The 12,831-nt window shown below is 33.1% G+C and overlaps 1 protein-coding gene across 5 annotated transcripts in view; it reads right to left on the minus strand.

Annotated features, from left to right (window-relative positions):
* APP (amyloid beta precursor protein) overlaps positions 1–12,831 on the minus strand; it is a 175,530-nt gene that overhangs the window by 28,088 nt on the left and 134,611 nt on the right. For all 5 annotated transcript variants that reach the window (XR_012488001.1, XM_074300601.1, XM_074300600.1 and 2 more), the window contains 2 exons: positions 6,194–6,322; positions 4,571–4,670 (listed from right to left, as the gene is read on the minus strand). Coding sequence is in view for 4 of the 5 variants with exons in the window: in XM_074300601.1 (XP_074156702.1) it covers positions 4,571–4,670; positions 6,194–6,322 (229 nt within the window). In the remaining variant the exon portion in view is untranslated. The remainder of the gene's footprint in view (positions 1–4,570; positions 4,671–6,193; positions 6,323–12,831) is intronic.

The following is a 12,831-nucleotide window of genomic DNA, read 5'->3' on the forward strand; positions in this document are numbered from 1 at the left end:
CTAATGATTAGTAATTAGTTCCGTTAGGGCATTTCCTAATTTGGCATACAATCTGGCTAATCTTCACAATAAACATTTTCTAGAAGAATAAGCTAGAGACTGTGGGTGTATATTTATTGATAAATGGCAGGAGCGGGTCCATGGAGAAAAGAAATATGCATTAATTCTTTCAAACAACTAGAGGGAAGGGAACAAGCATTTATCAAGCTCCCAGTGCCAAGCACTGTGCTAAGTGCTTTAAACCTATTATTTGTTCCTCACAACAACCTTGTGAGGCCAGTACTATTATTATACTTTTACTGAAGCAGAGGTTAAGTGACCTGCCCAGGATCTCAGAGTATTCAGGTCCCCCTGAATTTAGAACCAGAATTTTTATCTACTGAACTTCCTACCTCGCTCATGGACAACAATTTACAAGACAATACTCCCAAAAGCCTGAAAGAATTGATGGCTCCTATTTATGAAATTCTATGTGAGAAGAAAATGCACTGCTCTGCTTCACACTAAATTGGGGATTAAGTGGTCCAACTTCATCACATTGGTTTCTTTAACTTAAAAAGGGAAATAATACTTAATGTTAGTTATTTCACAAGGCTTATGAAAATGAAAATATAATGCAGGCAAAGTCTTTTATAACTGTAAAGTATGATATAAAACATGAACTATCATTTAACTAATTTCAGAGGAACTCCAAAATTAGGATGTACAGAAAAAAAACTTTCTAATTATTAGTTACCCAATAATCTATTAAGATTAGCGGATGATATTCCTGTCTATCACACCAAGCTCTTTTAAAGAATGTCTTATTGATGCATCCGATGGTAAGTTATACATCCTTATTACTTCTCAGGGGCACCTTCTCTCTGCTCCCCACTGCTTTTAGATCCCTTCTTTATAAACAAGTAAAAGAAAATAAACTGACAACATATTCCTCATAAAAACCAATGATAATATTTTGAAAAAAAATCTAGGCTTTTTGGTTTTCCCCTTGATCATTTCCTCCTAGCTCATGAGGGACTCTGGAATTCTCTTAACACTTGAACAAAGTTATATAAAATATATATATTCTATATATATTCAGGTTCAGAAAGACTTTCAACAATTTGAGGAGAATTATCATTCTGATTATTATTTTATTCTTTTCTCCAGGTCAAAGATCTTTACTTCCTTCAACTTTTCTCCGTGACAGAGTTACTGATCCCATACTATCCTACTTACTCATCTCTGATTCAATATAATTTCACAGAATCATAGAATTTTATTGTTTATATTCCTTTATTATTTCTGATTCACAGAATCTCACTTCATTCAAGATATAGTTCATGTACCACTTTCTACATGAAGTTTTCTCAATTCTTTGAATTGCTAATGCTTATTCTCCATCCCTAAAAACCTTGTAATTACTAATATATAACATTCCTTTGCACCCCTGTCAGTCAGTACAAGTACAGGTAAGCTTGGGACAGATTCCAGTTATGCACAATAAAGTGACTCTGTCTGCAATGACTCCTAATCCCCAAGTTGGGACAGGTTTAGCAATATCCTGACAGCTTCCTGTTAAGCATGACCATTTAGGGGTTTGTACTATGTGGCAATAAAAACCTCTCAATAGGCTGTGGAGCTTACTCCTGATTCCAGGCCCAGAATTTTATCTGATTAATAAATTAAAATTTTTTTTTCTGATAGCTGTATTTCAGTGTAATTGATTTATTTGTGATCCTATTTTAATATATTAATTTAAAACATTCTGAGGAGGGGTCAATAGGCTTCATCAGACCACTAAGAGATCCACAGTAGCAAAATGGGTAAGAATTCTTGCTATAAGACTTATCTTGCACTACTATTTATTAGGTACCCTCTTTAACTCTGGGGACACATTGAAAAACAAAAGCCAGCTCCTGCTTTCAAGGAACTCACAATCTAATGGGGCAGATAACATTCCCCATCTCTACTCCTATCCCCAACTCCACTCCCTACTTAGAAGGCAAGAGGAAGAATAGCTATTACAGAGAGGTATAATTGGCTATGTTTGTTTATGTGGGTATATGTAGATGCATTACATAATACACATATACCACTCTTTCTCTCTCTGGATATGGATGTAAATGTGTAAATGCAGGTATTTTCATACACACACATATATTGGTTGATTCTTATCACCTGTGGTGGCTAGCTTCTTATAAAGTCACCATCAATAATGAAGCAAAAAAACTGCAAAGAAGTTAGGTAGGAAAGATGAGGGTTGAGAAAAGGCCATTAGATACAGCAATTCAGAGATCTTTAGATGGACAAATTTTAGGTGAATGATGAAGCTGGGAGCCAGATGATAGGAGACAGGGAAGAGAGCTTTCAGAAATGGATGGAGTAAATGAAGGCTTTTTTTTTTTTTTTTTTTTTTTTTTGGAGGATGAGTGAGACATGAATGTTTGTAGGCAATAATGAAGCAATCAAAGCATAGAGAAACAAGCCAGATAAATAGAAGAGGAGGAAGGAGATGAGGATCACTTGTGCAGGTACAGGGGTTTGGATGAAGCTCTTTTTGTGATGGTAAAGAAGTGGAAACTTGGTGGTGGAAACCAAATGGGTGATTGATAGGTGAACAAATTATGGAATATGACTATTATAGAGGGTTGTTATAAGATAAAAAACGAGGAAGTAAGTGGTTTCAGAGAAAACTAGGAACACATAGGATTTGACCAAAATGAAATAAATAGAACCAGAAGAACAATTCATTTTACAACAGCTACAGTATTGTAAAGACAAACAATCTGAAAGATTTAGAAACTATGATTAACCACAATTCCAGAGGATTCTGGATAAAATAGGCTGCTGGAGAGAGAGGTGGTAGACTCAGAGTGGTGGACTGAGGAATGTAGATATTATATATAAACATATGATATCTATATCTCTCTATCTCTATCTATACACATGTTTTTTTTTTTCTCCAGCCTCCAAATCTCTCTCCCCACCCCCAAATGAAAAAGCAAGAAAAAGAAACCTCATTACAGACATATATAATAAGGCAAAAACATTTCTTACATTAGTTGTACGTATGTACACACACATACATGTATATAATTTACCTCTCTCTGCCTATTTATATCAACATAAATGTGTATGTACATATTTTATATGTACATGTATGTAGTACAATAGATCTTAATTATTCATAGATTCTGTATGATCAAATTCACCTACTTGCTAAAATTTATTTGTAACCTCAAAATCAATGCTTGCATGTTTTCAGGATCATTTATGGAATGCATGAAATGATTGCATGTTTCCAGCTGAGATTGAACAAACAATGTTCTTTTGTTTCAGTTTTCATATCGTAAACAAGTGTCCTCTCTGTAGTCTACTTAGTACCTCATTTTTCACCTTTTTTGGTGGTGATTTTGCTGTTTAAAATGCCTACCAAGTATAGTACCAAAGTGCTGTCTAAATATTCCCAAGTGCAAGAAGGTGGTGATGTGCCTTATGGATAAAGCTTCCTTCAAGCATGAGATATAGAGCTATTGGCCTTGAGTTCAATCTTAATCAAACAATACAGTACATCTAGAAAAAGGAAAAAAAAATCACCCCTTTGTACATGAGGCTCTCCAGAAAGCATTAAAGGAAATGTGACCAGAAGCTCATGGGAACCTAATCCTGTATTTCCCTTAGAGGCAGAGGCAATTATAAAGGAAAAATTAGATAACTGATTATATAAAACTTAAAAACTTTTGCATAGACAAAATTAACATACTAGATTAAGAGGGGAAGTACATGAAATGAGAAAAAAATTTGTATCAAATTTCTCTCTTAAGTGTTTGTCATTCAAGTTCTATATATAGTTCTAAGACTATAAACTATTCTCCAAGAGCTAAGTGGTCAAATGATGTGAAAAAGCAGTACCTCAAGGAAGAACCACAAATTACACACAACCACAAGAAAGGATGCTTCTGATCACTAAATAATGAGAGAAAAGCAGATTAAAACATCCTTGAGGCTGGACCTCACAGGCTGCAAATTGGCAAAGATTACAAAATACGTTAATAGTGTTGGAGGAATTGTGAAGGGTTGCATTAATGGACTGCTCTAAATTCGTGCAAGAAGTTTTGGTAAACAATTTGGAATTATGCAAATAATTTAAAAAATTTGGAACTATACAAATAAAGGGACTAAAATGCTTCTACTCTGAGAAATGAGCCTTCTCATAACTCTATTGCTAGACTTATACCACAGAAAGCTCAGGATTAGAAAGAAGTTCCCACATACACCAAAATATTGAGAGAAAACAGAAGACACCAATAAAAACTTATTGAAAGGAAATTTTTAAAACCAATAGGAGAATCATATTGTAACAATTATCATATAGATACCAATAAAACATTAAAATGAAATTTAAAAAAATCAATAGAATCATATTATAACATAATTATCACACAGATTTATATTTGTCACCAGGCACAATCTTCTCTCCTATTTCTCTCCAGAAATTATTCACTCCTCTTTTAAATTCTAAGCACAGATATAGGAGAAAGATGAGGTTTTTATAAAGTAAAAGACTTTAATACAACAGTTAGCTTACCAACTTCATCCTGAATCTCTTCAGCTACTGCTGGCACATTGTAGAGCAGAGAGAGAGACTGGTTCATCCTCTCATAAATCACACGCAAGTGTGTCATGACCTATACCAAAGATGGAAGTTCAGGATAAACCAAAAATAGTTTTTTATCTTTATGTTTTTGACAAGGTGAAAGAGGCCCTTCTTTGTACCTATTGCTACCTAGCCTTAAGCACTGAATGGGTGCATGGCTTCATTCAAACTGAGATCTGTTGAAGACCTTAGCTTCATTCAGGACCACCTCCATTTGTCATAATCTATATCTGGTCACTGGACCCAAATGGTCCTGAAGGGGAAAGTGAGGCAGGTGACCTTGCACAGTTTTCCCTCACTTAAATCCAATTCACTTGTATCACATGGCATCACCTCCCTGATGTCATGGTCCTCTTCAAGAATGAAAGACAAATAACACTAACAACATTAACAAATAAAAATAATTTTAAAGATATAACATTTTAAACTTTTAAAATTTTAAACTAAAAGGCTATTTTTCATCTTTTTTTTTTTTTTTTTTTTGTTTGTTGTTCTCATTGCTTTGCTTCAGGACATTATATTTCCCAATATACCAAAAAAACCTTGTTAAAACAAAGTTAATTAAAAAGATCCTCTCTATCTCAAATCTTTAATTTTGGGACTGGAAAAATAGTGAAGCCAAAAATCTAATTTCTGTATTTTATATCAAGACCTGGTTGAGTTTTATAAGTTGCTGAAAATAGATATTTGAAGATTCTGTCATTCTAGAAAAGGTAAAATTTTGAAGCTACAATTTTAAATCTAGTAAGACTTAACAGCTTTTTTTAAAAAAAGGTATGACTTAACAGATTTTAAAGTATCACATATGAAAAATAGCTTATGATTATATGAATCTATTTGATTTATGCAATTTTGGAGACCAGTAAATTAGAAATGTTTTTCTTTTATTTCTTCTACTTTTACAAACTTCGTAATAAAAGAATAAGTAATGCTAAGCTTATGATGATTCTTCATTGCTTCTTTAAATGAGAATATGTAAAAAAATCCTGCAAGATGAGATTTCAAAAACTGAATTATAGAATCCTTCAAGAGAACAACTGTATGCCAATGGAATTTCTCAGATTCTGAAATTTGTTGTGCCATTAACTTCATGGAAACAGTTTTTTTTTTTTGTGGTTATATATTTAAAAGTAATATTTTCTTTAAACATTTTTAAAAATGCTTTTTATTTTCAAAATACATGCATTTTAACATTCACCCTTGCAATTCCTCATTTCCTAATTTTTTTTCTCCCTCTCTTAGATGACAAGCAATCCAATATATGTTAAACATGTGCAATTCTACTATATATGTTTCTATACTTATAATGCTGTACAAGGAAAATCAGATCAAAAAGGAAAAAAATGAAAAAGAAAACAATGCAAACAACAAAAAAATGAACATACTATGTTGTGATCCACGCTCAGACCCCCCACTCCCCCCCACCCCTAGTTCTCTCTCCGGGTTCAGAAAAAGTAGCATTTTCTCAACAAGTACAAATCAGTAAGACAAATATTTTAACATTTTAAATATTGGTCATATATTTAAAAGAATATCACTGCCTTTATTATTTACCTGAGATCTGATTTGGGCAGCTTTCTTTGGATCCACCATACGAACATGTTCAAAATGCTTTAAGGTATGTTGCCTATCTTTCTGTTCAGCACGTACATATTTCTTCAGCATGTTGAATACATGACGCGGCTATAGAATGAAAATGGAAAATAGTTTTTCAGTGTATAAAAGTAAATTTTCTCCCTTCAAGTCAATGTTTACTACAAGAACATCTAAATCTTTTTCAATACTGGCCCTAAAATCAGAATTCCTTACATATGTAGACTGTGTGGGCTTTTAAATAATTATTGATTTAAGTTTGCAAGGATGACACATAATGGTAATGATGGACAGGTAAACAGCCCTGCTATAGTCTATTCATGTTTTGCTGCCTAATTAATTAGTTTTCCTAAAAATTATAATCACATTGTCTGAATTATCATGTAGACCTTTTCAGATGTATAGCAACTATTGAGTTGTATGATGTGTAAGAACTTTGCTTAGCATCACACCTATATTATCAAAATGTTATCATATTTAGATGAAATTTTTTGCTTGCATATTAAAAAAATTTTACTGAAACGATTCTCTCAGAGGTGACTAGTGTAAGGGTGGGATTAAAATTATTCTATTTAGTTAGGTGACAACACTTTTTTGACTGAATCGAATAATCAGAAGTGAGTATGAATAGAGAATGTGAATAAATTAAATCCTTGTGCAAAATTCTCTTACTCCAAAGCAATTTGGTATAAAAAGGAGACATGTCTTAGAATCTGGAAAGAAGAGATTCTGAAGATTTAGATTTAAAGAGCTGGAGGAAACATGGGACAAATGGATAGGAGACAAGAGGTACTGATCAGAGTCCTTGGCTCTCCAGGCATCCCAGAGAAGGGGACTCAGACCAAGCACAGCCTAAAGAAAAGATACAACTGTAATAAGGAAAGAAGACAATTATTGTCTAAAGAGAAATCACAAACTAATATAGATTTTGAAAAGACATGTAGAGAAGGTGGACAGGTAACAAAAGAAGGAATATAAAACATGGAGGACCATCCAAGAATGTGAAAGTTCAAAACGTGCTATAGGATGGTGAGGTAAGCTTTCAAAGAATGGTCTTAAAAAACTATACCAAAGGGGAGGAGAGAGTTAAGGATTGGAAAGGAAGGGAAGGAGAGCTGGGTGGGGCAAAGAAAGGAGCAGAAGGGAAAGAAAAGTCAAAGTCTCCACTGTTTCCTCCACTGTTTCCGTCACCAGTGTTGCTATCTGGGCTAAGGAGCATGAGGAAAGGGGACCAGAATATTTATGGTCAATATTACAATTTGTCCAAACTTTTTGAATATGATAGTTTCCTACCAGAAAGCAATGGCCTATTTCTTAGAGACTATGAAGACAGGGAACCTGTTTTGGAGGTTTGAAATCAGTTTAAATAAATTATGGGACCAACTGATTTACCACACCAAAATCTTTTTTTTTTTTTTTTTTGTGATCTATCTAGTATGAACCTGACCCTGACAAAGCTAACTTAGGCTGGGATGAAAATGATAGATACATGACCTTTATATTCAGTACTAAACTGTCTTGCAAAATTTCTCTTATAAGCATTAATTGAATCTAAATGTAGGGTTCAATGTAGAAGTGGTTGAAAATAGATATGAGTTTTCTGTAAAGAGGTAATTGATTAACATCCTTTTCTGCCCCAAATAATAGTGAGTTTGATAATGCAGATGCCATGATAAATATGGATGAAATTCTAATGTTTTCGGATTTTAAGACTTGCAGAGAAGAATCTAAATACTAGCAGATTTGCAATATGATACTACCTATTGGCTTTGTATTCTTTCCCCTTCCATTTTAAATTTAATGAATGGTATTTTACTGTTTAAAGAAAAGTCTATATTCCTATACAAACAAATTCTGTCTGTGAAAAAACTACATTCCATAGCTGCTATTCTTGTTATGCAGGGTAAATGTTCAATTGACTTTAAAAAATAATTTAGTGAAGTACATATATAGTGTAAATGCTTATATTTCTTTAAGATTTAAGGTACTAGTGTTCTCCGAGATTAGACATTATAGTCATAAAAAAGCATACTGTTATATGTGCGTCTATATAGATGTGTGTGTGTACATTTCTAGGTTCTCAAAGGACATATCAGTGGAAAAGAAGCTCTGGCATTGTCTACTGCTTCCCGAGAATCAGTTTTGGGAAAAGTTCATCTACTTGCAGAGTACTTAGACTGATCAACTGGTCATAAACTCTGGCTATGGTAAATAATATAAAATGGACTTCAGTCCCTTTTACTTTTAGACTGAAGGAAATTGGTTAAAAATAAAGGCAGGAAGGCAAGACACAATTTCTAGATTATATATAAATATTAAGGAGGGAAGGCAAACACGATTTTTAGACTATCTATAAATACTACATTCGTTGTCAGTAGAATAAACATGAGAATTTTACCCAGTGATTAATGGATGGTTAAAATACCAAAAGAAGTGAATCTTATCAGTTTTTATATTTCATCACACATAAAAGAAGAAGATGGAAGGAAAGTTGGAATTACATGGAAGGGTGGTTCCAAAAGTCTCTTTGGGAGGCAATTAAAGGTCATTTTATTCCAGCATCCAAAGTCAACAAAAATATACTTTAATGGGGCATTTGGACAACTTGCATTGTACTGTTTGAAATAATGGTACAAGGCCAATGATAACAACACTAAGAAAATAACCATAGCATTACATCAGTATTTGCTTCAGAATATGAAAAGGTAGAGGAATTCTATGGAGCCACTAAATTAAATCAATATATGCTTTGATACTTGGTATATTCAATGCAAAAGCACTATATTGGAAATAAATTTCAGATATAAGGTAAGGAGAGAAACATCATACCTATATACCACAAATTCTTTTTCAAGAAAATAATTGTAAGGTCTTATAAGCTCTGAATGACATCACAAAGATGAAATTTATTATATTTTAACAAACAGTAAATAACTAATATAGAAATTCATTTTTCAATCAGCTATATTTGAATTGACAGTAAAAATGAAAAACAACAAAAAAAATTATGAAATCAAAACAATTCGAACCCGAACTGTGTAAATATGCCATTGATGCAAAAATGGAAAATCATCATTTGTTACCATAATTTCATACATTTTAACTACATAAATCAATTACCAAAATGAGAAATAAAAAGGGCTTTAACAAACACTTCAATTATTTGCTAAGGGGAAAGATATGAAAGCCAAAGTTTACATCAGTTTATGTATTTGTTTATCATACTTTCAGAGAAACATATACTTAGATTTATTTATAGAAAAAGCAGAAAAGGTCCTGAAGAGAAAAATGGGAAGTGGTCATATACAGGATTAGACCAATTAAAAACAGAGGTATATGTGTAAGAAATGATACTTATTTGAAGGTGTTAAGAGCGGCTCTCAAGTTATCTGAAGGGAAGATACCAAAGGCATAGAAAGAGTCTTAGAACTTATTATTCCCTCCAAAATAGTGACCCTGAGAACATTAACTATCTATCAACCCAGGAGCTTACTTTCTCATATATATATATATATATATAAATTTCCTTAAAAAATGAGAATAATTTAAACATGCATTGAGAATTTTAAGGGGACATGAAGGCTTTTTGCAAACAGTATTCCATGGTGGACATCTTTACATGACACAACTGATTGAAAGATGAAAAGTTCATATTAATAACGTTATGAATTATACAGCCCTTTAATGTTTGTAAAGCATTAAATATATTACCTCATTTGACTAAAGATAATAAAAGAAGATTCTGTGCTTACTGTTAATGTCTATTTTAAAAATTGGATTTTGTAGGGCAAAATATTGTTTTAAAGGGTTCTTTTCCAAAAATGAATCTTTGATGAATATGATAAAAATAATGTAAGATTAAAAGTCCTAGATGTATTATTTATTTTTTTTTGCTTTGTGTTTACTTCCTTGAGCATAAGTGAATTAAGAGGGATTATAAAATACAGCCTTCCCCCCCCCCCCCTGAGGCTGGGGTTAAATGACTTGCCCAGGGTCACACAGCTAGGATGTGTTAAGTGTCTGAGACCACATTTGAACTCGGGTCCTCCTGAATTCAAGGCTGGTGCTCTATCCACTGCGCCACCTAGCTGCCCCAATATAGCCTTTTTTATTTCAATGGTTATGTCAGAATTTTTGGACTTTTTAGTTAGTGCTGGCTGAACTGTAGAAGATGCTTCCTAAAGCTATCACAATGCTTCTTGGAGAAGATGACTACTTCTAGAACAATGAGCTATTTATGACTGACCAAAAAAAGACAGACTCTGAATGAGACCTCAACATGTGAATAATGACTGATTATGCCAAAAATGTTGAAACGTTGAAAAGAAATGTCTGGTCAGCAGTTCTACAAAATGTTTCATGCTCTTATTTTAAATATTGACCTCCTAGAAGAGTCTAATTGTTGTATCTTAGTCTTTGTCAATGATGCTGCTTTTGTGCTTTTTTGTATGGTAGAAAAAAAGAGTTGTCTTATATCCAATTTACTCTATATACGAAGTATTTTTCAACAAAGAAGAGTTCTAAGCCTGGAATCAAGAAGACCTGAGTTCAATTCAGCCTCAAACATTGTGACTCTGGGCAAATCACTTTACCCCTGCTTGTCTCAGTTTCCTCATCTGTAAAAGAGCATCTACCTAGAACCACTTAGCACAGTGCTTGTCACATAGTACGCACTATATAATTTGATTAGCAGCTTTCATCATTATCTTCATTGTCATTGTTGGGAAGACCCTAGAAGTGAACCTAAGTTTCCTAAGTTTTAGTTTGGTACAGAAATTCTGTGAAGAACTTAAGATCCTCCAAATCAAGTCAAAACATAATTGGGTAATTGGTGATTTTAATGCAAAGGTGGAAAAGGTGAGAATGAAGATAAATATGTAGTAGGATTCAGAAGAAAGAAATGAAAGACTTGTAGATTATGCAAAAGCCTTATAACTCTATATCCTGAATATTTTCTTAAAAAATTTTTAAAAGGCAGTGGATATAGTGAGCACTAAACATATCAAAGAATGAAACTGACTACATTTTAACATAAAGGAAAAGAGGTATTATTGATGGAGTTATTTGAGTCAACTGTCTATGTACAACTATACAAAACTAACAGAATTAATAATAAGCAAGAATTATAAAATGAGACCAATTATAATAATTTTAGTCAGAAATGAAGCAGTATAATTCAACTGCTTTGAGACCAGAAGTGTAGAAAGCAATGTGGCTAAAGTACATTTGGCTGACTTCTTAAATGGAGAGAGATGGATGCCAAAGTAAATACTAGACAAGAATATAAACTCATCTGCAAAATCTTTTAAAGGAGGATAATGGATGATTACAAGGAATATCCCGTGAAAGACAGAGAAACAGTGGAGAAGAAAATCATCCTAATGAAAGCTTGCCAAGACATCCAATAAGCAAAGTCATCTAAGACCGTGTGACTGGATACAAATCTTAAGAGAACTACCGACAAAAGAAAAATGGAAAAGGTTTACCAAAAAAAAAATTGTGAACTCTATTCTTCAAGGATGGTGGAATCATAAAGTTCTAAAATGGGACAACTTTTCCCTGAGGATGAATGCATAGGAAGAACATTGTATCTGAAGTCTTTTCTAAGTGATTAACATAATCCCATCTCCTTATACCTTTCTCAAATCAATGATTCTGAATATCCAGTTACTATTTTATCATTTGAATAAAGTGAAACTTCTCTCCCTACCCCATTTGCCTATTCTTTTTCTGTTACATTTTTATTGATCTTATTATAGCTAACATTTCTAGTAGTACACTGAAGAACAATAGTAATAAGACATCCTTGTTTCACTCTTCAATTTATTGGAAAGGCTTCTGGACTATTCTCATTACAGATAATGCTGGTTATAAGTTTTTAGATAGATGCCGCTTATTATTTTGGGCAATTTGATGGCATAATGAGTAGCATGCTGGGTCTGGAGTCACTCATCTTCATGAGTTCAAATGCAGCCTCAGACACTTGGTAGCTGTATGATCCTGGGCCAGTCACTTAATTCTGCCTCAGTTGCTCATCCATAAAATGAGCTAGAGAAGGAAATGACAAATCATTCCACTATCTTTGCTAAGAAAATCCCAAGTGAAGTCACAAGAAATCAGAAATGACTAAATAACAACACTTATAAGGAAAACTCTGTTTATTGTGCTTTCTAATTTTATTAATAGGAAGAGGATTTACATGTTCTCAAAAGCTTTTTTTGGCATCTATTAAAATGCACATAATTTTTCTTGTTTTCTTATTTATTCTTTTTGTTGATGCAGTTGGGGTTAAGTGACTTGCCCAGGGTCACACAGCTAGGAAGTATTACGTGTCTGAGGCCAAATTTGAACTCAAGTCCTCCTGACTTCAAGGCTGATGCTCTATCCACTCTGCCACCTAGCTGCCCCCATGTTTTCTTATTACTATGATCAATTATGTTTATAGTTTCCCTGATATTAAAGCAACCTTGGAATAAATTCGACATGGCTGTAGTCTATGATCTTTTGTTATAAATTACTGCAATATCCTTGTTAGCATTTTATATAAAATCTTTGCATAAATGTTAAAGAAACTGATAAAAAATTTTCCTTCTCTATTT

This window comes from Sminthopsis crassicaudata, chromosome 3, assembly GCF_048593235.1.
Source record: "Sminthopsis crassicaudata isolate SCR6 chromosome 3, ASM4859323v1, whole genome shotgun sequence".
In the NCBI taxonomy this organism is placed as follows: Eukaryota; Metazoa; Chordata; class Mammalia; order Dasyuromorphia; family Dasyuridae; genus Sminthopsis; species Sminthopsis crassicaudata.